The sequence below is a fragment of the Callospermophilus lateralis genome, chromosome 7 (assembly GCF_048772815.1).
Source record: "Callospermophilus lateralis isolate mCalLat2 chromosome 7, mCalLat2.hap1, whole genome shotgun sequence".
Taxonomy (NCBI): Eukaryota; Metazoa; Chordata; class Mammalia; order Rodentia; family Sciuridae; genus Callospermophilus; species Callospermophilus lateralis.
The window spans coordinates 111,509,667-111,536,538 of record NC_135311.1 but is presented as its reverse complement, the minus strand read 5'-3'; the positions used below and the strand labels follow the sequence as shown (position 1 = coordinate 111,536,538).

The window sequence follows — 26,872 nt, the reverse complement described above, 5'->3', positions numbered from 1 at the left end:
CACCTTTGCTGAGGCTGACTTTGAACTCACAATTCTCCTGGCTCGGCCTCTTGAGCTGGAATTACAGGCATGGCCACCATGCCCGGCTGAAGTAGAATAATTTAAAGATTAAATTTATTTTTTGTGATACTGAGGATGAAACCTAGTCCTTGCACATGCTAGGCAAGTGCTCTGCTACTGAGCTATAACCCCTACCTTAGAAATATAATAATTTTTTGGATGATACTAAATTGCACAGTTGCAAAAGAAAGTTGGAGGTGATTTGAAAGGTGGTTATTTGTTTACTTTTTATTTTTTTTGAGAAGTATATTGATGCCACCTGTTACCAAAAAGTGGCTTTAGTCATTTCAGTTCATTGTGGTATCTTCTGTCTTTAGATATGGGCAGGCTCTTCACTACCTGTTAGCTGCTATCTGATTTCTGTTTTGACAGTAACAGAATGTGAATAAATAATTACTAACCTTATTTTCTGTCATGTAACTTTCTTCATCTGCTCATTCTTGTCTGAAAACGTGCTTGTTTAGTCCTATTGTTTTTAGTTGCTTTTCTTTCTGTTTTTAACATTTAGCTGTCATCTTGTGTCATAATCACAGAAAATATACTTTGTGTTTCCCTCAATTGGCTGTGACTATTTCTTAATCCTTCTTCTGGTATCTTCTCACTTTGCTCCCCAACCTTGGATTTCCATAAGAGATTCCTTCTCCTTCCTCTTGCTTTATTTCCTGAGCCTTTCTGATTTACTCATGTCTTAATTTCAGCTTGACTGACAAATGCCTTTGCTGAGATTAAGCCTAGAGCTAAGTTTTTGTTTTATAGTCCTCACTTCTGGAGGCAGCCTTTCATGTTTGTTTTTTTTTTTTTTTTAAATCTCCTCTTTCTCTCATAGCAGGTCTTGCTCTTTCTATTTCTATACTTTGCTTTCTTTTCATTTGGCTTGTCAATACCTTTTTTTTTTTTTTTTTTTTTTTGGTGCTGGGGATTGAACCTAGGGCCTCGTCCATGCAAGGCAAGCACTCTACTGGCTTGTGGATTCTAATTGAGGTCTTAACAGTTTTATTGACAAAGCTTAAAACATCTACATTGCCAGCCAGCCTGTTGGCCAATGAGAGAACTTACGTTAAAGCTTATTGAAGAAGTGTGATAAGCTTTGCAGATGCAAGTCTGTATCATAGTTGATCCTGATTTTAGCTGTGTTTGTGGGGCCAAACTTAGCTGCTTTCTGTTTCTTATGCAGGGTTCTACCAGTGTCTTTAGCGTCCTATGTCTTCTTGTCAATATATGCTAGGCTTTTTTCTTTCAATATACTTCTTTTCCTTTGCTTTTTTTTTTTTTCTTTAGTGCTAGGGATTGAATCTAGAATTTCTTTACCGTTGAACTACATCCTCAGCCCTTTATATTTTTATTTAGAGATATGGTCTTGATAAATTACCCAGGCGAGTTTGGAACATGTAATCCTCCTGCCTAAAGTTCTTCCGTTGCTGAGATTACAAACATAGATCACTGTGTTCAGCATTTCTTTTCCTTATAAACAACTCTGTTTTTACTCTGCAGTGCTGGGAATTGAACTCAGGGCCTCACTAGCCAAGTGCTCTATTAGCATGCTAGACTGCCAGCCCCTACCCTTATACATGACAAGAAGATTTTTTTAAAAAATATTTTTAGTTGTAGATGGACACAGTACCTTTATTTTATTTATTTTTATGTGGTGCTGAGGATCAAAGGCAGTGTGTTATACATGCTAGGCAAGTACTTTACCACTGAGCCACAACCCCAGCCTTATGAGACAAGATTTTTACCCCTAATTTCTATTTTTATGTCCAGCCAGCTTTAAGAAAACATCTTATGTGAAAACCTAAATTTATAAAAACAGATCATTAGAAGGCAAAGAAGTTGTTAAACACATGAATTTTCTAAAATGTATTATTCATTAGGTTAACATTGAAATGAAAGGCAGTAAAGTAAGATTTGTTTTCACTCATTCCTTTTATCCCCCATAAAATTTCATTTTGGGCTTCAGGTCTAATCTTTATACAACTATAATATCTTACTAATATTTTTTCCATTTTAATACATTACTTTTCCCACTTTTTTATGTTTGTAAGGCTGGTGTATTATTCTTTTTAAATTGCCACTTAAGGGGCTGAGTATGTGGCTCAAGCGGTAGCGCGCTCGCCTGGCACCACATACAAAACAAAGATGTTGTATCCGCCGATAACTAAAAAATAAAATTAAAATTCTCCCCCTCTCTCTCTCTCTCTCTCTCTCTCTCTCTCCTCTCTCACTCTCTCTTTAAAAAAAAAATTGCCACTTAATAACTTTTTCATTATTATTATTATTTTTTTACAGTACTGGGAATTGAACCCAGAGCCTTGTGCATGCTAAGCAAGTGCTCTGTCACTGAGCTATATCCCCAGTCCTTTCTATTTTTAATTTTGTGACAAGATCTTGCTAGGTTGCTTATGACCTCCCTCAGTTGCTGAGGCTGGCCTCAAACTTGAGAGCCTCTTGCCTCAGCCTCCCAGGTTGCGGAGATTAATGGGTGTGTGCTCTGTGGTTCTTTATAGTTTTTAAGTCCATTTTCCTCACTGGCTAAGCTACTCCTGAATCAAGCAGGGTGTAGTTTAAGTAGCCTCTCTTCAGTGGAAGTTATTATGTTGTAAAAGAAGATGGATTCATGTCACTGCTTTAGTGACCTTCTTTTCCCAGTTTCCTTGGGTCCAGTTCATGGAAGGGATATTGAGGGGAGTTACTGTACATTATAACCTTGAATGCCAAGATTGTGTCTTGTTCATTTGAAATATCTTGCTGTTTTGGATATAGGGAATTCAGGGAATTGTGTCTTACACTGTTAATAATGCCTAATAAATTTAGTGACAGTAAGTGGCTAACAATTTTTTTTTTTTAACTTTGGAAGGTACTGTACCCCACGCTATAGTGAGTTTGAAGAGCTTGAGCGGAAATACTGGAAAAATCTCACATTCAACCCTCCAATTTATGGCGCAGATGTGAATGGTACTCTCTATGAAAAGGTGAGGCTCCTTGGAAGCCCTTTGTGCAGAATATTTGAAATTTTGTAACATAATACCTTTTTTTTTTTTTCCTGCCCAGCACTTAGTAGGCTTCTAAAAGTGATTTGGTGAATGGGTGGAAGAACAAATGAATGATGTACCACCAACTGATATGCTGAGTTCCCTTAGCTGTTAGCATTTTTTGCATGTGACTGAACTTTATTTCTCCCACTCTGCATGTGAATTAGATGATGTGGTGTTCTTTTCAAGGGCTGTTAGCATAGTCTGTGGGTGGTAGATGATGAGTTCTTGAAAGGGTGGGATGGTTCAGAGAAAATGAAATGATGGGGGAGGAGCTGTGTGGTTTCTGCAGAAAAAAGATCACTGACTAATGAAAGGGGTATATATTTAAGAAGAGAAACCTATTTAGATTTTAAAAACCCTTAAACAGAATTCTGTAGCAAAAGCTATTTTAACTAGTTGCATTGGCTTGAAGTATAGTTTTTGATTTTTTTTTTTGCATGAAGAACTGCTTTGGTGCCAGGCACCTTGGTGCATGTCTGTAATCTCAGTGACTTTGGAGGCTGAGTCAGGGGGATCCCAATTTTCAAACAAGAATTGCTTTGATATGGTAGAAGAGGGACTATTTGAACCTGCCTTTGGATGATTAGAAAAAAATTAGGTGTTTTAGGTATTATTGCTTAGATTTTAACATTTTTGTAAATTATCAGAAGGAAAATATTTAAAAAGTGAATTGTAAGTTTGTTGACAGTAATATTGTGGGGTGATGGGGAGTCAAGCCTGTAGGCATGAATGGCAGATTGATGCCTGCAGATTTTGGGAAGTACAAAAGCAGGGCACAAAAATTGGGAACTTGGTTTTAGGAGAGGGGCTTCTGGCTGAACACAACTCAGGGAAAGGACAATGTAGACATTTTATGAAGACTCTGCCCAGTGGAAATTGAAGCTAAAAGAAGCATGAGTTACTATAGTTACTTCCCATTTTTCTTTGTTTTTCCCAATTTGACCTAAGTTTCTTTATCTTTTGTTAAAACTCTTCTTCCTGGGATTTAGATCAGGTAACTGTCACCTCCTTTCTTTCCTATATTATATTGCTTAAATCCCTTTGGAGGCATGATGGTGTCAGTTCCAGTAGTAACTGAAAGTGAGGGGGGCTGGGATTGTGGCTCAGCGAGTAGAGTACTTGCCTTGCATGTGCGAGGTCCTGGGTTTGAACCTCAGCACCACATAAAAATAAGTAAAATATTGTGTCCAACTATAACTAAAAAGTATATATTAAAAAAAAAGAAAAAAGTGAGGGATTCAGTTTTGTTGTTTTGTTTTGGTACTGGGGATTGAACCCACAGGCACCTAATGACTGAGCCACATCCCCAGCCCTTTTTAAAAATTTATTTATTTATTTTTTAATATTTATTTTATTTTTTTAGTTTTTGGCAGACACAACATCTTTTTTTATTTTTTATTTTAAGATAAGGTCTCAATAAGTTCTCCGGACCTAAGTTACTGAGGTTAGCTTTGAACTTGTAGTCCTCCTGTCTCAGCCTCCCAATCTGCTGGAATTACAAGTGTGTACCACTACACCCGGGCCCAGTCCTTTTTATTTTTTATTTCGAGATACAGTCTCTCTAAGTTGCCCAGACTGGCCTCCATTTATAACCCTCCTATCTCAGTCTCCCAAGTCACTAGAATTACATGTATACCCCGTGACTGGCCTGTGGTTTTGACATTATTTTATGTGTTGATCAGAGATGATAGGCTCTCCTGAAGCCTTCTCTGTGGTTTGTAGATTCATAACTTCATTTTATATTCAAGTATAATTTACTGTGGACTGTCATTTCTTTGGCAGCATGTTGATGAGTGGAACATTGGCCGGCTGAAGACCATTCTGGATTTGGTTGAAAAGGAGAGTGGGATCACCATTGAGGGTGTGAACACCCCATACCTGTACTTTGGCATGTGGAAGACTTCCTTTGCCTGGCATACAGAAGACATGGACCTGTACAGCATCAATTACCTGCACTTTGGAGAGCCAAAGTCCTGGTAAAGTCAGCCCATAGTTGGTACAGGTTTCCTCACCTTTAATGTACACTGGAAGCCTCTGGAGCGGGTTGAAATATGGATTCTGGTGCAGCAGGCTTGGGGTGGAGATGACATTCTACATTGAGACACATTTTGAGGTGATCAGATACTGTTGGAGCCAAACTATCTGTTGAGAAATGAGGCTTTAGGGAACACATGACTCAACATCATCTTAGGAAAGCATAGTTTAGTCTGTTACTGAAAATCATGGAACTGTTCCCAGGCAGTCCCACTCTTTATAACTTCTGAATGGGCCTGTGACATTTCTTTGTTTCTGTTTATTTATTTTTTGTGGTACTGGGCATTGAACCCAGGGGTGTTCTACCACTGAGCTATACCACTGAGATACATTCCTAGACTCTTTTTAAATTTGGAGACAAGGTTTTGCTGTGTTGTCCAAGCTGAACTCAAACTTGAGATCCTCCTGCTTCAGCTTCCTGAGTAGCTGAGATTATAGGGTACCTCTGTGCCTGACCTTCTGAGAGACAGACTTTAAAACTGGAATTATTCCTTCAGATGATAGAAAGAATTCTTTACCTCATTAAAAAAAATATTTGGTGGACTGGGGATGTTGTCCAGTGGCAGAGCATTTGCCTGGCAAGTACAAAGCTCTCAGCTCAATCCCTAGTGCTCCCCCCATCCCCCACCCACTGTGTACTGTCCCACTGCCTTTCTTCTAGATGGCTAGGATTGGAAAATATGCAAAAATCTGTAAATGTTGACTCTAAAATTTCCTGACATTGGATTATCACTCTTTGATTTATCAAGATATTTTATAGTTATTAATGCATTGGCTAGATCATTTGAAGTGGGAGCTCTAGAGAATTCTGTGTGAGGTTACCTGATGGCTCCTAAAGTCAAAGTCCTTTTGGTGATATTTTCTTAACTTTTCTCCTCTGTTTTGATTCATTAGGAGGCTATTTTATTTGGGAGGGGACATTTTTGTTGTTTATGTGGAATAATTTACTTAATTTTCCTCTTTTTTTTTGTTTTGATAGTGGGAATCAAACCCAGGGCCTTGTGCATACACAAGTGCTCTCCCACTTAGCTATATCCCCAGCCCTTTTTATTTTATTTTGAGTTAGAGTTTCACTGAGTTTCTCAGGCTGGCCTTGAATTCCTGGGCTCAAGTGATTCTCTGTATTCAGTTTCCCCAGTACTAGAACCACAGTGCACACTGCTGCTTTAGGGTAGATTATAATAAGGTAACTGTGAGTTTCAGAGTATGTTTAACAGTTGTGCAAAAGTTTTAAATAGTCTCAGATGTTCTCTTTTTTTTTTTTTAATTTTTAATATTTATTTTTTAGTTTTCAGCGGACACAACATCTTTGTATGTGGTACTGAGGATTGAACCCGGGTCACACGCATGCCAGGCGAGCGCGCTATCGCTTGAGCCACATCCCCAGCCCACTTTTTTTTTTTTAAATGGAGAACAGTTATTGTGATGTCTAGACACCCTACCAGGTGGAGGAGTAATTAATTATTGGTAATCAGTATAGCTTTTATGCAGATGAAGGGAAAATGGAATCATCAGAAGATCCCAGACCAAGTTTCTAGGTTTCTAATCCATCTCTACCCTGCTTCCCATTTTTTCTCTAACCTCTTCTAATTAGGGCTTTTAAATTCTCCTGGGAGCATTTTTAAAAACACTGAGATTATGTAATGCCACCTTTTTTTCCTCTTTTAAAAAATTTTATTACATGAACAACATAACTTTTTGTACCATAAATTCTAGTTCATGGTGCATATTCAATAGATGTTTTATTTTTATTTTTTAAATATCTATCTTTTTTTTGTAGTTGGACATACATAATACCTTTATTTTATTTATTTCTATGTGGTGCTGAGGATCGAACCCAGGGCCTTACATATGTTAGGCGAGCACTTTACTGCTAAGCTACAACCCCAGCTCCAATAGATGTTTTATTAAGTGGGTGAATATAGAAGAAATAAATTCAGTCACATTCCTGTGTAGGGTCTGCATTCTTCTGCTCCAGGAGTCAAATACTTAGCTTCTCCAGATTTTTTGTAGTGCTTAGCAACTTTAAAAAGTGTTTTTTTGGGGGGGCTGGGGATGTGGCTCAAGTGATAGCATGCTCACCTGGCATGTGTGCGGCCCGGGTTCAATCCTCAGCACCACATACAAAGATGTTGTGTCCGCCGAAAACTAAAAAATAAATATTAAAAATTCTCTCTCTCTTAAAAAAAAAAGGTTTTTTTTTTTTTTTTTTTTTTTTTTTTTTTTTTTTTTTTTTGTGGTACTGGGGATTAGACCCAGGGATGCTCTATCACTAAGCTATATCCTCAGCCCTTTTTATTTTTATCTTGAGACAGGGTCTCACTAAGTTGCCCAGTCTGGCCTCCAACTTGCAATCCTGCCTCAGTCTCCTGAGTCACTGGGATTACAGGTGTGTGCCATTACACCTGGTTTGTATTGTTAATTTCATTTTTTAAGTTATTTATATTTTGGGTACTGGGGATTGAGTCCAGGTGCCCTTTATCACTGAACCCTTTTAATATCCAAGCTCTTTTGATTTTTATTTTGAGACAGGGTTTCACTAAGTTGCTAAGTGTCTCTCTAAATTGCTGAGGCTGGCTTTGAACTTGTGATTCTCCTGCTTCAGTCTCCTAAATTGCTAGGATTGTGGGTGTGAGCCACCACTCCCAGCTTATATTATTATTTTTAGTCAATACATAATTATACATTTTTTTATGGGCTACAGTGTGCTGCTATTCCAGTCGATGTATGCAATGTGTTAAAGTCAGATCAGTGAACTGGCATATTCATCACCTCAAACATTTGTCATTTTTTTTGTGCTGGGAAACTTCAGCGTTCTCTCTACTAGCTTCAGTGTGTTTTTCTAGTGGGACAAGCCCTTGGGCTCCTGTTCCTGTCCTTTGCTCCGTGTCTGATGCTCTCATATGTTTGCAGGTACTCTGTTCCACCTGAGCATGGAAAACGATTGGAGCGCCTCGCCAAAGGTATTGTCTCCTCCCTTCTGTGAGCTGTGTCTAGCTCTCAAATGTTCATTTTCTGTGATAAGATCCTGTGTGGCCTTTCAGAGATTTACAGGGAGGGAATGGGCTCAACTGTATCCAAAAAGGTAACTTTTAGTCCTTCCTTTGATGGTCTTTGTCTCAGTTCCTCCAAGCACTGGTTTCTATAACTAGGAAATTATACAAATCATTTTGATTCTGGTTCTTCTGCCAAAACCCAAACTGTTAAAGTAAAAATCAAGTTCTTTCGTAGTTTGATCTTTATGTGGATTAGATTTGTACCTCTAGAGAATCTTATTTCAAGAAAGCCAGGATAGATTATGCTATAGATTTGTTACTTTTGACAAAAGAGTGCAGTTTCAATCTTTCAGTACTGGAGAAAGTTCTAAAAAGTTTCAAAGTGCTGTTAAGAACAGAGGCAGCTTGGGTGTTGTCAGTCACCCAAACAAGTTTGATTACCCATGTAATACTCTATCTGGAGAGGTGCACTGTAGAATCTTAGGAGTCTGCCCAGAGATAGAAAGATTTTGTTCAGATGAGATTTACAGGTATGAAGTGACTCCAGGATTATACAACTAGTGTGGAGTATGGAATAAACTCAGACCCATTGTGCATTTAAACAGGCTTTTTCCCAGGAAGTGCTCAAAGCTGTGAGGCTTTTCTCCGCCATAAGATGACCCTGATTTCCCCATTAATGCTGAAGAAATATGGCATTCCCTTTGACAAGGTGAGCTGACATTACATACGGAAGTCCTTAGGCTTACATAGAGACAACCCTTTTTGGTCTTTGTTTCACAGAATTTTATTCTAGTTTGTCACCATCACTTTGATTTAGGGTGGGAGTTTGATCCCAAAGGGTGGACTAGTGGGCCATGGGAGGAGCAGGTCACCTATACAGCGCTGAACTTGGAGGAAGTGTTAATTATTGTCATGATATGCATCTAGTATCTTAAGGCTTTTCATTTTATACAAGACAGAAGACCCCAGTAGTATATGACTTATCTGTGGTTGCTCAGCTAATTGTTGACTGAACCAGAGCCCAGGAGTCCCATTTTATAGTCTCTGCCATGTGTGGCAGCTGCTTTAAGTCTTCTCTTCTTTTTTTTTTTTTTTTAAATATTTATTTTTTAGTTTGAGGTGGACACAATATCTTTATTTTATTTTTATGTGGTGTTCAGGATTGAACTCAGCACCCTGTGCATGACAGGTGAGCGCGCTACCGCTTGAGCAACATCCCCAGCCCTAAGTCTTCTCTTCTTTAGGTGACTCAAGAAGCTGGAGAGTTCATGATCACTTTCCCTTATGGTTACCATGCCGGCTTTAATCATGGCTTCAACTGTGCAGAGTCTACCAATTTTGCTACCCGGCGTTGGATTGAGTATGGCAAACAGGCCGTGCTGGTGAGCCCTCTTAATGTCTATTACACTGACTAAAAATATCTGGTTGAGTAAATTGTTGTTAGTGTCAGAATATTTCTTTCTTTCTTTTTTTTTTTTTTAATATTTTAAATAGTTTTTTAAGTTGTTGATGGACTTTATTCATTTATTTATATGTGGTGCTAAGGATTGAACCCAGTGCCTTACACATTTGAGGCAAGTGGTCTACCACTGAGCCACAACCCTAGACCCAGAATATTTCTTTAAAGTGCTGAAATTCAGAAAGATTGGCTGGAAATGTGTAAAAATGACAGCTTTTTGTGTTCATAAAGAATTTTTTAAAATATATTTAGCTTTGGGAAGTAAAAAGTGAGATTTTGCACTTAAGTCCATTTAGAATTAAAATTATACCCCACATTATCAATATTTCTTGCTGTGACCATTCTGAGATTTCTCTTTTGAAAAAGTCTTAGGCATTTACTTTTTTTTTTTTTTTTTTTAAGAGAGAGAATCTTAATATTTATTTTTTTTAGTTTTCGGCGGACACAACATCTTTGTATGTGGTGCTGAGGATCGAACCTGGGCGGCACGCATGCCAGGCGAGCGCTACCGCTTGAGCCACATCCCCAGCCCTAGGCATTTACTTTTGTTATAGGCACGCAACAAGGTGTGCCGTGGCTCAGAGTGCTAGGGTTGTTTGTGTAGTCTTGTTTTGGATAGATATTCAAAGGCATGTGGCTGTTGACCATCTCAGGACCTAGATGCAGAGCCATGTCACTGCCCATCCTCTATGCACTCTCATTAGTGCCCAGGTAGACTCACTACTGTGCCAGCACTCTCTGACCTTTTTTTGCTTCCCTCGTGTTTGAAGTTTCTGTAAGGGCAATGTGCCCTTGTCCTGCAAACTAGAACAGTTTGGTTTTAAAATGTCTCATGCTTTTTTCCACATGGAGGGAGGAGATGGGCTGTGGAGGTGAGGCAGAAACAGATAAGGTGTGCTTCACCTGCTGGCTACTTGTAACAGTGCTCCTGCAGAAAGGATATGGTGAAGATCTCCATGGATGTGTTTGTGAGGAAGTTCCAGCCAGAAAGATACAAACTTTGGAAAGCTGGGAAGGACAGCACAATTATTGACCATACCGTGCCTACACCAGAAGCAGCAGAATTTCTCAAGGAGAGTGAACTTCCCCCAGGAGCTGGGAATGAGGAGGAATGCCCAGAGGAGGACATGGAAGGAGCTGAAGATGGAGAGGAGGGAGACCTAAAGAGAAGGTAACTGGTAGCCATTTGGACCTGACTGTTGTGGATGGATTCTGGGCAGCTCTCACAACCTGTGGAAAGGCTGTGACTAAGTGGGGTGTTTGAGCCACAGCTGAGGGGATTTTCTTCTTAGTAAAGTTCCAAAACCCTCAGAGCTGGAGCATTCAGCACTTCCTGTGGCTCTTACTCAGCAATGAAGATAATAAACCTGTAGTTGGCTGGAGCAAGGGGTAGGGCTCCCCTGTGCCAAAAGTTAGTTTTCCTATCAGAGTGTTTTCTGTTTTTTATTCTGTTTTATTTTTGTGATACTGGGGGCTGAACCCATGGGTGCTTTATCACTGAGCTACATCCCCCAGAATGTTTGTTGAAAAGGAGAATGTGATGGTGGGATCAAGACTTTCTGGGGCAGTGGCAGTAGGAAGATAAGTTTGCTGGTGTTGTCAGGATCTGAGCCAGTGCTCTGAGAAGAATTTTTCCCATTTCATGTGGGAAAGACCAGAGGGACATTTATGGGGTACTTAATAAAGGCTAGGCACTCTGCTGCGGTGCTCCATGTACCTTTTCTCAATCTTCACCCCAAATCTGTGAGGTGGGTTGGGATACCTGTACTTTCCAGATGAGGACTAAGTTCAGAGAGGTCAAGTCTTTTGGTTCAGATCACACAAACAAGAGGTGGCCCCGAGTTTTGAACCAGTACTGACAGGCCCTGGGCATTTATTTTAGGTTGTATTTGCACAAGGTTGAATGTATTTGGTAAGTGATTTCATATGTGGACTCTAGAAGGTTTGTTCTCTTTACAGTCTGGCCAAGCACCGTATAGGGACAAAGAGGCACCGGGTTTGTCTTGAATTACCACAGGAAGTAAGTCAGAGTGAGCTCTTCCCCAAAGAGGAACTAAGTTCTGGACAGTATGAAATGACAGAATGTCAGGCCACCCTTGCTCCTGTGAGGCCCACCCACAGCTCTGTGCGGCAAGTTGAGGATAGCCTGCCTTTCCCAGGTGAGTAGGACATGGTGCATTTTTCGCAGCCCTTGTATGTCCTGTATGCCGTGCGTATTGAGCGCAGGATCAGAAATAAAAAAGGAGAGAGTGCGATCTGTGAGAAGACCTGTAGTTGGACTATGAGAAGTGCTTTAGGGATATGCAGGGTGGAACAGGCATGGAGGGGAAAGGCCTGTTTCCCACCTGGTGAGGAGTGAGGGAAAGTGAAACATTTGATGAAGGTGATTGATGAAGTAAGATGGGCAGGTATGGCAAGGCACCCCAGAGATGCTGGGCAAGCCATGAAGACAGGAAGCAATACCATGTCTTGGGAAGCTGGTGGGGTTTTCCTCTAAATAGACTATTAGGAGTGGTCTATTTAGAGGAAGACAGTTATGTGACCAGGAGAAGAGGCTGGAGAAGAGGGATGAGATGATGTAAGTGTGGACTGCCATTTTATTTTACCTTTTTTTTTTTTTTTAAAGAAAGAGTGAGAGAGAGAGAGGGAGAGAGAGAGAGAATTTTAATATTTATTCTTTAGTATTTGGCAGACACAACATCTTTGTCTGTATGTGGTGCTGAGGATCGAACCCGGGCCGCACGCATGCCAGACGAGCACGCTACCGCTTAAGCCACATTCCCAGCCCTTTATTTTACCTTTTCATTTTTTATTTTTTGGTATTAGGGATTAAACCCAGGGGTGATCAACCACTGAGCCACGTACCTAGTCCTTCCTATTTTTTATTTTGTGACAGGGTCTCACTAAGTTGCTTAGGGCTTTGCTTAGTGACTGAGACTCACCTTGAACTTGGAATGCTCTTGCCTCAGCCTTGGAAGTAGCTGGGATTACAGGCATGTGCCACTATATCCTGCTCGGTACTTTTATTTATTTAGTTTGTTTACAGTGCTGGGGATTAAACCCAGGGGTACTCTATCTCTAAGCTGTGTACTTAGCTCTTTTATTTATTTATTTTTAAAAAATATTTATTTTTAGGTGTAGATGGACACAACACAATGTCTTTATTTTTTTATGTGGTGCTGAGGATGGAATCCGGGTCCTGCCTGTGCTCCACGAGCACTCTCCTGCTGAGCCACCATTCCAGCCCTATTTTTGTTCTTTTATTTTTATTTTTTGGTGGTGCTAGGGATTGAACCCAGGGTCTTTTCTGTGCTAGGCAAATACTCTACCAACTGAGCTATATCCCAGCCCCATTTTTTGTATAGTTTTTGATCCTATTCATTGAACCTGGGACACTTTACCACTGAGCTAAATCCCCTGTCCTTATTTATTTATTTATTTATTTTTAGGAGTACCAGGGATTGAACTCAGGTACACTTGACCACTGAGCCACATCCCCAGCCCTATTTTGTATTTTATTTAGAGACAAAGTCTTACTGAGTTGTTTAGTGCCTCGTGTTTGCTGAGGCTGGCTTTGAACTTGCAATCCTCCTGCCTCAGCCTCCTAAGTCGCTGGGAGTACAGGTGTATGCAACCGTGCCCGGCCCAGTCCTTATTTTTTACTTTGAGACAAGACTTTGTTAAGTTGCTCAAGGGTTTTGCAGTGTTGCTGAGGTTGGTCTCAACCTTGCAATCCTCCTGCCTCAGACTCCTGAGCTGCTGGGATTATAGGTGTGTACCACTATATCCAGCATCTTTTTTTTTTTAATGAAATAAGGTCTTGCCAAGTTGCCGAGGCTGGTCTCAAATTTAGGATCCCCTTGTCTTAGCCTTGCAAGTAGCTGGGATTAACAGGTATGTGTCATCATGCCTGGCTTATTTTTAAAAATATTTAATTGACGTATAGTTGTACGTGTTTATGGGGTACAGTGTGGTAATTTAATTTGTGTGTATGTAATGATCAAGTTCAGGGTGCCTGCCATTTTAGAGTTTGTTTACTTGGGGGCTTGAGGGTCCATTTGTATGAGAATGGTGTGGTCAATAGTGCTTCAGAGCAGTCAGCAGGTGTTCATGATGTTAGAATTGTTAGTGAGAGGCTTGTGTCAGTCTTGGTCAGGCTTGAACAAATCTGTTCACGATGCCATGGTGTGTCTGCTGACAGTCAGATAGTCCTGTATACTCAAACCTGAGGCTGGGTTGGCTTCTCTTCAGCAATTCTTCTGGCTGGGGTATCTGGATCCTCTGCTGAACTTAGGCTTCCATCTCTTGCAGGACTGTGAGGAAGAGGCTGAGCTGCTTGCTGAGTGCTCTCTGTGAAGGCTGTTACCAGCAGTTACAGTTAGGAGGTCTGAAGATAAGTGGTAGTGTCCTCACATGATAAATTAGAGGAAGAAATGGAGGCCTGTATGGCTGAGGTGTTAGCCCAGATCACACAAGGACCCTGTAATTGACAGCCAGAATTTGAAGCCAGGTCTTACTTCTAGCCCATGCTCCTTGTGTTTTGTCATTATCTTCATGAAGTTCACATGTTCAGGAGAAACCTGGCTTTTCTAATGTCTATGTATGTTTCAGATTACTCTGACTCCACTGATGTTAAATTTGAAGAGCTCAAAAACGTCAAGCTAGAAGAGGAGGATGATGAGGAGGAACAAGAGGCAGCTGCTCTGGATCTTTCTGTGAACCCTGCTTCTATGGGAGGACGCCTTATCTTCTCTGGTTCCAAAAAGAAATCATTTGCTAGCATGGGATCCAGTTCTTCTCGGGATTCTCTTTCTTCTGATTCAGAAACCAGTGAGCCACTCTCCTGTCAAGCTCAAGGGCAAACAGGAGTTCTCACTGTGCATAGCTATGCCAAAGGGGATGGCAGAGTCACCATGGGAGAGCCATGCATCAGGAAGAAAGGCAGTGCCCCCAGAAGTATCAGTGAACGGGATCTGGCAGAGGTATGTCTCCGGACAGTGGTTTGGGAGTCAGCTACCCTGGAAGACATCCTGTGGAGGGGAGGTGGGCCTGTGTGGTGGAGGTGCTGCAGGAGTCCAGGAGAGCAGGAGAAACTCCCTGTCAATGCCTCCAGCATGCATTATTGTGTCATATAAAAAGCCAGGTGACATTCATTCTTTTTTAGCTTGTTCTTTACTGGGAATTAATAATTTTCTACTGTTGATCCGGAGCATTGTATCTTAGCAGCTTCAGTGACTGGCAGATCCTTAGCCCAGTTGAATGTACTCTAGTGTGGGGTGGGACCCCTTCCTCTGACACTCCTTGCCTTAGAAGCACAGGGTTAGAATGGTAGCCATTATAGCCCAGATGCTTGGGGGTTTGGGATTAGATGGCCCTTTTACTCTAAAATTCAAGGGTATTTTTCTCAGCCTGATTTTCCTGGGGAGGCCCAGCAAATCATTGATAGGGGATCATTTTAGATATCAGGATACTTTCCCAAAACTGTAAATGTGAACATGTTTGTTCACCCTTCATCCTAGATCACACTGTCAGTAGAAACTTTTTCTTGTTAGTTTTGTGCAAAATGGTTCCATGCTGAGAGGGATTCAGAGCTGTGTTAGGTGCAACTGGACTCCTGCTACCCAAGTGACCTGCTCTTACTGCATGGCTTCACAGTTTGTATGGACCAAGCTGCTGCTTGTGTGGAGTGGCACATAGTAGTAGCTCATGCAGAAGGTCCTTGTAATTCCTTGATCTTGTACCTTTACTTTTTTTTTTCTTAGGTGCTTGGTATCAAACCCAGAGCCTTATGTACTTTTAAGTACATATGCTATCGCTGAGCTATACCTCTGGTCCCTTTTTTACTTTTTAAAAATTTATCTCCTAAAAGTGTTTTATTTTGGGTACCATGGTGCATGCCTGTAATCCCAGCTACTTGAGAAGCTGAGGCAGAAGGATCTCAAGTTTGAGGCCAGCCTCAGCAATTTAGGCCCTAAGCAAATTAGCGAGATCCTCTCTTAAAAAAGGGCTGGGGATGTGGCTCAGTGGTAAAGTGCCCCTGGGTTTAAAAACAAAACAGTTTTTATTGAAAAATTTCTAAAGTACATGGAAATAGAATGCCATCATGAGTTCCCATGCTCACTCATCATTCATGTATAATTATTAACATTTGAAGTATTTGTTTTGTATCTGTTTTGGATGAACTAGTAACACTCATTTCGTATCCATGTTTTCTTAGTATTGCCTGTAGTCCCTTTTTATGGTTATTTTTTCCCCTTGTCTTTAATTTTTATTTTTTGGTACTGGGGATTGAATTCAGGGGTACTCAACCACTGAGCCACATCTCTAGCCCTATTTTGTATTTTAATTAAAGACTAGGTCTCACTGAGTTGCTTAGCACCTCTCTTTTGATGAGGCTGGCTTTGAACTCTCTATCCTCCTGCCTCAGCCTCCTGAGCTGCTGGGATTACAGATGTGCACCACTGTGCCCAGCTCCCCTTGTCTTTAATTCTCAAATTCTTCTCTTTGAGTTCTCTGAGTCTCAGGGCTGTTTCTGTAGTCTTCCTTTTACCATTTGAATGTTCCACCATCCATCTCATGTTGGTTGCAGGCTAATGAGCGAATAACCACTGTGTTTCCTTCTCATTGCCTCTGGTTGCTGCTCTCACTGCCTCTTATGAGAGCATCTGTGAGAGAGGGATTTTAGCTTTTCCAAGCTGGAGTTCTTAGACTTGTACTGCCATCTGGCCATTCTTGGTCACAAGCCCTCAAGCCTCTATGTTCTTCTGTGGTGCCACAATTCACCCTGTCCTGCTTTTTTAACATCCTCTGGTTTCCATCGTGATCAGAAAGCAACTAAGAAGTAGCAAAGACTTATTATATACTAACACTTCATATGCATTGTTCAGTCTATGCTTTACTGTTAAATTAATTTAAAAAAAATTTAATTTTTAGTTGTAGTTGGACACAATACCTTTATTTATTTATTTATTTTCATGTGGTGCTAAGAATCAAACCCAGGGCCTTGCATGTGCTAGGCAAGCACTCTACTGCTAAGCCATAACCCCAGCCCCCTTAATTTAATTTTTTTAGCATCACATTTTTCTGTTTTGTTTTTTTTTTTGAAAGCATGCAAAGAAGGAATAAAAAATTCCATGATATCCATCTCTTTTCTTCCCAAATTTTAAATCAGTTAAGTTATAGAAGAATCAGGCATATGGAGCTTTGTATGTTATCATATTAACAATTAACATGATTGAACAAAATGACTTTTAACCTATGGCCAAATGACCCTTCTACTCATTTAATCTCAATTTGATGGATGATCTACCTAGTCATAGGCAGTCCTGATAATCACAGGCTCCTCCTGGGGAAAAGTATTTTCCAGTCAGCATCCACATTATAAGAATAAGACTAGAACACTCTTTTCTGCAAAAGATAGATCCTGGCTAAGTGGTGGTGCATACTTAACACATTCAAGGCAGTGAGAGAAACCAGGAATCCTTCCACATGGAAATCTGCAGGCAAAGGATGTTTCCAACAAGCCTCTGTTCAGTGCTCTGCTCACAAGCCTTCCTGGTTCCTTTTCCTTTCTGTGTGAACTTCTCAGTTTTAGCCTGATGGGGAAGTCATCCATCTACTCCAGCATGTGCTGGCTGGCTTAAACAACTTAAATTCTCCAAAAATACTGTGACTGCACTGCCTCATTGCTCTGCTTTTTAATCACTTATGGCCTGTCTACTGTGGCCAGGACTGTGCCTTTAAGGAACTCAAGTTCCTCAAGAACTAGAGTTATAGACAGGAGTACATAATTCCAGCACTTGATGATAGGTGATTTAGGATCAGCTGAAGATTTGGCAGCTTAGCCTCTGGTTGGGAGAGGAGCTCAGGATGGCTGTAGAGAAGGAGGCATTTTGCCTGAGCCAAGAGGTTATAAAGAGTATGCCAGGTAGACAGAATGAAATTGATGCAAGAATCTAGGAGAGGAAGATGTTCTACATGGTGATGATAGCACACTGGGGTCAGAGGTTGACTTTGTCTCAGTCATATAGGATTGTAAAAGACCCTGGATACAATTAGTGGGCACCAAGAACTGGTAATCCCAGCTACTTTGGAGGCTGAGGCAGAAGGATTGCAAGTTCCAGGGCAGTCTCAGTAACTTAGCATGACCCTATCTCAAAATGAAAAATAGAAAGGACTAGGAATATAGCTCAGTGGTTCCCAAAATAAAAGAAAAAGAAAAAGCCTGAACACGGTGAGAGGCTTGAGGGGGAACGGTGAGCTGGCAGAAGAAGGCCCCTTACTCCTAATCTGAGTTTGGAGACCAAGAGCTTCCATGGTGTGTGTGATTTTATTTATTTATTTATTCATTTCTTTCTTTATTCATTCATTCATTTTTTTAGTTGTAGTTGGACACAGTACCTTTATTTATTTTTATGTGGTGCTGAGGACCGAACTCAGGGCCTTGCACAGTGAGGCGAGCACTCTACTGCTGAGCCATAACCCTAGCCCCAATTTTTTTTTTAATTGAAAAAAAAAAAGTTATTTTGTTGTACCTCTTTAACCCCAGCCCCATTTTTTTTAATTGAAAAAAATGTTATTGTATTTTGTTATACCTCTTTAAAATTTATTTTATGTGGTGCTGAGGATTGGACCCAGTGCCTCACACATGCTAGGCAAGAGCTCTATCCCTGAGATACAATTGCAGCCCATATTTTAAAAATTTATATTAATATTATACCAATAATATTAGCATGTTATATTAATATTATATATATATTAATATATTATTATTAATATTAATTTGTTCTAATTAGTTATACATGATAATAGAATGCATTTTGATATATGACATATAAATGGAGTATAACTTCCCATTCGTCTGGTTGTACATGATATAGTTACACAGATCATGTAAACATATGCACATAGTGTAATAATGTCTGATTCATTCTACTATTTCCATATTCTTTTAAATGCAGGCAAAAAATGCAAAGTCAATAATGCAGGGAGCCTGCACATACTACTTATATCTTAATAGTTGTTAGGCTCTCGTCACATTTTCTTTACCCATTGTTTTTACTTGTTGATCTTTTTTTTTTTTTTGAAAGCAAAGCCCATATACTATGCCATTTCTTCCCTATTTTAGATGTATTTTTATTTTTAAATCTTTATTTATTTTTGGTATTAGGGATTGAACCCAGAGGTGCTTGACCACTCAGCCACATCTTTAGCCCTTCTTATTTTTTATTTTGAGAATTAGGTCAGGGGAACAAGGAGAGAATTTGTCCAGAGCCAGGGGAGAAGTACTCAAGTACTCAAGATGTGACTATGGGTGCCTTGTATTAAAGGGCAGGAACCTGCCAGGCCAGGGAAGTTGAAGGAAATGGGGGAGAGGGGAGTGATTGGATCCTGGTGGGTCTAACAAGATGGTAGGAATAGGATGCCAGTGCATGTGGAAGGAAAGGAAGGGATGACTGCAGACCGGCTTTTCCTCACCACCCCCACCAACATTGTGATAAAATACACATGACATAAACTTTGCCATTTTAACCATTCTTTAACGTACTGTTCAGTGGCAATAGTATATTTCACATTGTTGTGCGACCTTCACCAGGATTCGGATGCTTTTGAGGTAGAAGGAGGCAGGTTGTCTCCTCAGGTCTCCTGGGATCTGTCATACCCGACCTTTATTGAAAGCCACTATTCCTAGAAATTTCCTTGCTTCCTCAATGGTTCCCTTTCTCCTTTGAAATCCTATAGTACTTGCTCCTCAAAGTAATTGCCATAGGTCGGTGAAGAAGATAAACTTCTAAAAGCTAGGCTCTGTGCCACATTCATCCTCACTTCTGGAGACCATGCTTGACCCATGAGCCCTCTGTAATCATGGAATGAGTGACTATAAAGAAGGTCAAGGTCAGGTTCGTTCTTTTTGGGTGGGGGGCACCAGGGATTGAATCCAGGGTCGCTTAACCACTGAGCTACATCCCCAGCCCTTTTTATTTTTTATTTTGAGACAGGGTCTCGCTAAGTTGCTGAGGTTGGCTTTGAACTTGTGATCTTCCTGCCTCAGCCTCCAGAGCCACTGGGATTACGGGTGTGCGCCACTGCACCCAGCTCAGGTTTGTTTTCCTAAGAAATTGACATCAGGACTGATTGATTAGGTGGAATGGGAGACTTGATAGGTGTGGGGCCTAAAGTCAAATAGCTTCACCCATCCCTAGAGAGGTTTGATTGCATTAAGTCTATACTTGGAAACAGCTCTCTTTTTGAGAGTACCCTTTGTTCTCCAACACAACTTCAGGATCCCCCAAGCTGCATTTGTTACTGTTTGCTATTCAGTTATGTTAGTTTACATTAAGGGTCTTTTTTTTTTTTTTTTTAAGAGAGAGTGAGAGATGGAGAGAGAGAGAGAGAGAGAGAGAGAGAGAAGGGAGAGAATTTTTTAATATTTATTTTTTAGTTTTCGGTGGACACAACATCTTTGTATGTGGTGCTGAGAATTGAACCCGGGCCGCATGCATGCTAGGTGAGCGCGCTACCGCTTGAGCCACATCCCCAGCCCACATTAAGGGTCTTTTATAAGGCATTCTGGTAAACTGTACTTTTGGTGAAAGTGCCCTGGTTTGCTCATTGCTGAAATACTAGAGTTTCATTTAACTACAGAATGAACCGTAGCAGCATTCAGTCTCTAGAAGGTTTAGTTAGTTCAAGCTGTTTTGAAAAAATGAGTTTCCAAAACAAGGATTGGAAAACATTTGCTGCTTCTCTGTACAGAACAAGTCTTTATCATTTACCTTTTTTTTTTTTTTTTTTTTTAATATTTATTTTTTAGTTATCAGTGGACACAACATCTTTTGTTTGTATGTGGTGCTGAGGATCGAACCCGGGCCGCACGCATGCCAGGCGAGCGCGCTACTGCTTAAGCCACATCCCCAGCCCCTATCATTTACCTTGACACTTGTGCCAGATGTTAGAAGAAGGAACAGAATTCTAGAGGCTTGAGCTCTCCTGTAGGCAGGGACCTGGAATACTCTACCTGCTGCCCCATCTATCCTCAAAAAGAGCCCTTAAGGGAAGAGTTTATTACCCCTTTTTTGTAATTGTGTTTCTTCTTACCCAGGCCCACAGCTAGATGGCTGAACTGGAATTTGTACCATCATGTTGTTGTATGCTAAAGGGATTTAGGAAAGGGAGCACATTTCAGGGAGTGCAGCACTGTGAGGAGGTTGTGGATGCCATGTAGCAGAAGGAATGTTTAATTAGGAGATAAGGAAGTGTGAAAAGATAACCACATTTTTTTGGGGGCGGGTGGTACCGGGAATTGAGCTCAGGAGCACTCAGCCGCTGAGCCACATCCCCAGCCCTATTATGTATTTGATTTAGAGACAGGGTCTCACTCAGTCGTTTAGCATCTCACCTTTCCTGCAGCTGATTTTGAACTTGCCATCCCTCTGCCTCAGTGCTGGGATTATAGGCGTGCACCATTGTGCCAGGCAATTTCCACATATTTGAATAGATTTATTTGGTCAGCATGATGTCAGTGGAAAGGGACAGTCTCCATACTGTGACATCAGGTCTTTCTCTGACTGGGTTATAAGTTCTTCAAGGTTATAGGTCATGTTTCCTTCCTCTGTGCATTACCAGGGCATCACATGCTGGGATATAGGAAGCACTTTGGACTAACAGGACAATAAAGGCATCTTCCTTTCTCATAGCCACAGTCTGCTTGCTGTTCTTGATCTTGACACCTATTTTCTCTAATATTTGGATGTATAAAAGGTTCTCTGTCTATCTTCTATGTTGTATTAGTTTTCTGTTGCTGAGACAAGTTATCATAAATTTTGAGACTCAAAACCACACAAATTTATTATTTTATAGTTCTTGAATTTAGGAGTATCAGCAATGAATCTGTAAAAATGAAGATAATAATAGGGCTGTGTTCCTTCTTCGGAGCTGTAGAAGAACTCATTTCCTTGCTCTTTCCAGCTTCTGTAGACCACCCTCATTCCTTGGCTCATGACTCCTCTTCCATCTTCAAAGGCAGCAACATGTAGCTAAATCTTTCTCACATCATGTCACTAGTTGGCTCCGTTTGCTTTCCTTGCCTGTTATTGGCATCATTGTGATTACATGGGGCCTGCCAGATAACCCAGGATAATACCCACTTTACAGCCATCTGATTAGCAATCTTAATTCTCCTTTGTTATATAATATTAACAGGGATTGGAATGTAGGCATCCTTTGGGAACATAATTTTTTCTACTATGTATCTTTTTTTTTTAAATGTTTTTTAAGGTGTTGATGGACCTTTACTTTATTCATTTATTTATATGTGGTGCTGAAAATCGAACCTAGTACTTCACACATGTGAGACAAGTGCTTTACTACTGAGCCACAACCCAAGCCCCTTTCTACTATGTGTCTTAACATCTCCCTTTTATAACCTTTTTTTTTTTTAATATTTTGTGTATAAAACCATACTCATATAACCCCTATTGTAAAATTTGGTTTTGGAGAATGTTTCTTTCTCAAACTATGATCTGATTCTGTTTCTTAAATAGAAATATTCCTTCTTTTGCTCTATAATATGTTCATGTCTTAGTTCCTTATTGTCTGTCTGCTGGAATTAATCTCAAAAATAAGTCCTGACAACTCCCAGTTGCTCAGTTCTTCTGGTGTCTCCTTCTTGAAGCTGTGCCTTCTTTAGCTTTCTGAAATTTTTCTTACCTGTCTGCCTCTGAATCATCTTTTTCTTACCTGTCTGCCTCTTCTCTACATCCCTGTAGCCACAGAAGACCTGATCTTCAGTCAAACTTCTCTTTCACTGGTAATCTCATCCACTCCAATTTTAATTCTGTATTTTTTGATTTTCTAATTGTTTTGGTTTTAGATAGGGCCTTACTATAATGCCCAGGCTAGTCTTAACGTGTGTGCTCCAGTGGACTGTAAGCAGGTACATGCTGTCTGGCAAAATTTTTATTACTAAACCTGATGGTGAGGATTCCCATATTTACAGCTTTTGCTCTGACCTCTTTTCTAAACCCCAGTCTGAATTTCTTACTGCCTCCCTGAGATTTCCAAATGGGAGAACCATGGATCTATAGCATGTGTCCCACACACAGCATGTTTAATTTGGTTTGTTGTTATCCCCTACTTTTTCCATACACATGGTCTTAAGCATCTTTTACCTCTCTTGGTGATCTAAGCTAGAAATCGCCACTGTTTCTGCTTCCTTTATTCTCATCCTTTTTCTTTCTAGTCTCTGCAACATGGCAAGTTTAGCCTATTATATAGGCATCTTCAAAGTGGGGAGTGCAAGAAGATTGTTTGGGGTATAGGAATAAAATGAACTTTATTTTTATCTTATCCTTTTACAGGATATTTTTATTTTAAAACACATAAGAGCCTAGGCATGATGGCACAGGCCTGTAACTCCAGCTATTCTGGAAGTTGAGGCGAGAGGATTACATGTGTGAGGCCAGCCTTGGCAAATAAGCAAAGATACTCAGCAAGTTAGCAAGTCCCCTGTCTCCAAATAAAGAATAAAAATAAAAAAAGCTGGGGCTGTAGCTCAGTGGTAAAGTACCCCTGGGTTCAGTCCCCAGTACAAAACAAAAGAAATACATACATACATACATACATTCGTGTGTGTGTGTGTGTGTGTGTGTGTGTATGTGGGTTTTGGAGTGCATGCTCCAAAATTCATTCATATGCAAACACTACCAAAAAATTTTTGGCAAGTATGGGGATTCCAGTTTATTGTAGCCAAAGAACCTTTTCTTTTTTTGGTACCAGGTATTGAACTCAGGGGCATTGAACCTCTGAGCTACATCCCCAGTTCTTTTTTTATTTTTTCTTTTGAGACAGGGTCTTGCTAAATTCCTGAAGCTGGCTCTGAATTTGTGATCCTCCTGCCTCAGCCTCCCAAGTTGCTGGGATTACAGGCATGCGCCACTGTGTGTGGCCAAAGAACCTTTCCTTAAGTGAAATCTTACTCATTTGAAAATGTAAATCAAAAGCAAAGCTGTTACAGCCAGAAATGAGGTGGGGCCCAGTTCATTCTGATGGAGGTTCTTGAGGAGTATTGCTGAAATACATATTTTTTTTTGTTGTTATAATGCTGGGGTTTGAAACTGGGGTCTTATGCATACTAGAGGTACATGCTGTATCACTAAGACACCCCTAGTTTTCTGATGTAGTTTCCTGCCACTTTAGAGTGTGTAGTGTAGGTCTAATTGAAAGTTTGTGATTGTGATAGTCTTTGTGGACATCAGGAGTAACAGTTCCTAAGGTTTTCAGTCTTTCATTTTTTCCTGTATTCTGTCATTCTTGCTTGCTCATGTGAGTCAGGATCACAATACTTTCAGTCCATTTCTCCACACTTCCTTTTTTTCCTGTGTAGATCTTTCTTTGTACAGAATAGGTTCTCAGTGAATATGTGTTGAATGAATGAACAAGTGGACACTGAAACCTATTAATAATATTAACTTCTGGAGGAGCAGGCTGTATTCTATACCTGGTTGGTGCACAGTTTGTTTTGTCTTGGGATCCCAATTGTGATCCTTAGACTCTGAGGTTCTGTGTAGTTGCACGTAGAGTTCATGAGCTACAGCATCTTTTCTGAAGTGGCACTGCAGTGCTGCTACTTCTCTTTAGAACTCTAAGGCATTAGTTTTTTTCACTGTTGCAAAGTGGCCCTCTTTCAGGCTTCATTTCCTTGCTTAATCGGTTTTGCCAACCCTGCATCTCCTAATGTCAGTATGAGCAAATTTTAGGTGTGTTGATTAAAAAGAAACTCTTATGTAGTATTACTGAGTCAATCCTGTACATCTTAAACCTAATTACATCTGCTCTTGCATTCTGTAAATGTAGTGTTAAATCAATCTTCCCATTGTAGCTAAGGAAGAGTTTTAGATGCACTCTGCTCTGGCTGATATTCTCCCCTAGAGAAAAAACTAACAGGAATTAACAGTCTCCATGAGAGCTGAGGGCTCAACAGTTTATAAGGAAAATCTGGTCTGTTTTTCTTGTAATGGTTCAGTTGCCCTCACCCCTTTGAATGTTCTCTAGACTTTCAACCTGGATGACCCTGCTACCTGGAAAATTATAACTGGTGCTTTACTGACTTCCTAGTCCCAAGAATGGGGCAGCTGGGCTCCTGTGGGGCTCACAGACTTGTCTCGTAACAGTCAGCTTAAGTGGGGAGGTGCATGGTTTTTTTGACCTGGAGAAGGATTGTTTTTGGTATATTTGTTTTAGGTTGCTGGGGATTGAATCCAGGGCCATGCACATGCTAGGCAAGTGTTATACCACTGAATGACATCCCCAGCCCTCCCCCTCACTCCCCAATTGGTTTTCATTGTAAGTCAAACCTCTGCTGTGTGTCAAGTTGAGGCAAGACTAATTGGATTCTCTTTGGTATGCTCAGGTTGCAGATGAATACATGTTTTCCCTGGAAGAGAATAAGAAGTCAAAGGGTCGCCGACAGCCCTTAAGCAAGCTTCCACGCCATCACCCACTGGTGTTACAGGATTGTGTCAGTGATGATGGTAAGTTTAGTCTCCTCTCTTTACTAGGGAGAAAGAGGCTCATCACATTGGGACTTGCTCTTGATAAGATGTCAGAAGGTCATGCTCGGAAACAAGAATGGACCTATGGCTTAAGTGTTTTTCCCAATACTCCATACAGATGATGGGATTTCTTTTTGTATCTAATTTGCTAATTGAATTTCATTATCAGTTTGAGTATCATGATACATACTTAATATGGGATAATCGTATGCAGATTCTTTCCTTAGGAGATACAAGACTAATTTTTTTTTTCAGAATAGCAAATTTTGTCAATGATACCAAGCCCTGTGCTGGATGTGTGTATACAAAGGTAAATAAGATAGGTCTGTTCCCTCCAGATGCTCACAGGGTAGTGGGGCAAACAGATTAAAGAAAGAAGAGGCTCCAATCCAGGCAGAGGAGACCGCATGAGTAATCATGGAGAAGAGGAACAGGAGTGGATATGCAGGGAACTGTTCTTGGCTCAGTGTGGCTCAAGTTCAAGGGTAAAGCTAGGGAGTGACAGGTGGGATAAGAGGAGCAAAGTAGACATGAGGTCAAGTCATAGACAGCGTTATTGTGAGCCCAGAGTGAGAACCTTTTCTCACAGGCATTCTGGAGCTCTTGAAGTATTTTAAGCAGAGGAATAGCATGGTCAGATAGACATTAGAAAGACTGTTCCTCGTAATGATAGCTTCTTGAGAATGACTTTGAGTGTACCAGTTGAGCTTCTCAGATATAAGATCTAAGGATGGCAGTGGGAGGGGTGCAAGAAGGAAGTATAGAGAAGATCAGGCCAGCTGAATTTGGTGACTGGTATAGAGCTGTGAGGTTACTCAGTAAGGGAGAAAGATGAATTGATGGCCTCTCTGGTTTATAGCTTTGGTTGGGTTTGGAGACATGCATTCAGTGTCTGGAGGATGTAGACTTGGTCAGCTATAGAGAAAGCACGGAAATGAGTGAGCAGAGGTTGAGAATAGGTGCACAGAGGAAGGAAGGAGGAAGCCTGCCTGTGAAGGAGACAGAGAAGAGGATGAGGAGACCTATGCAAGGAAAACCAGGAACTGTGGCACTGAAGCTCAGGGAATGAGGAATAGTAGTGGAGACTGGTTTCCTATGCTGCTTGGAGCCTAGGACTCAATAGGAAGAGTGCTGAAGAGCCTCAGCACACTTGGGAGAATGGAGTCACTTGACTTGTTACTTTGACCAGTGCTGGGCCTTTTCCCACCTTGTCCTCTCCATATGATCTGATGTCAGAGCCCCATCTCTGCAGTTTTCCTTGGTACAAAGCCTATGATAAGCTAGGTGGGGAACAGTCAGAATAGTGGCCAGATCTGGAGTTGGGTCTCAAGGTGTACCCTGAGCTTGTGCTCTGGTCCAGTTCCAAGAAGAGCTTCAGCCTACTTTTGTGGTTGTCCACTTCATGCTTTAAAGGAACACAGACTGTAGAAAACTGAAAAAGCAGAAAAATTACAGAGGAAAAGAAAATTTCCCATACATCTATTCTCCAGAGATGAGCACAGTGACTATATAATGTATCATCTTGCTGATTTTTCCATACATACATATTATGTCCATGTATGTCTTTTTAAAAATAATCTGATAAATTCCCCCAGGTTTTTGTGATAAAAAATGCTCAAATGTGGTAAGATGAAGAGATGGAATCATTGCATGCTTTCCATGTGTGTTTTAACGATTCTTAACCAGAACAGTGTCACTTAGTTTTGCCTTATTGCTTTCTTTCTCTCAGTAACTTAGTTT

The 26,872-nt window shown here is 40.6% G+C and overlaps 1 protein-coding gene across 2 annotated transcripts in view; it reads left to right on the top strand.

Annotated features, from left to right (window-relative positions):
• The window catches only part of Kdm4a (lysine demethylase 4A), a 52,165-nt gene that overhangs the window by 6,525 nt on the left and 18,768 nt on the right, over positions 1-26,872 (top strand). For both annotated transcript variants that reach the window (XM_076860601.2, XM_076860602.2), the window contains exons 4-12: positions 2,915-3,029; positions 4,875-5,068; positions 8,040-8,089; positions 8,728-8,831; positions 9,367-9,504; positions 10,505-10,752; positions 11,541-11,740; positions 14,193-14,563; positions 24,991-25,111. In XM_076860601.2, coding sequence (XP_076716716.1) covers positions 2,915-3,029; positions 4,875-5,068; positions 8,040-8,089; positions 8,728-8,831; positions 9,367-9,504; positions 10,505-10,752; positions 11,541-11,740; positions 14,193-14,563; positions 24,991-25,111 — 1,541 coding nt within the window. The remainder of the gene's footprint in view (positions 1-2,914; positions 3,030-4,874; positions 5,069-8,039; positions 8,090-8,727; positions 8,832-9,366; positions 9,505-10,504; positions 10,753-11,540; positions 11,741-14,192; positions 14,564-24,990; positions 25,112-26,872) is intronic.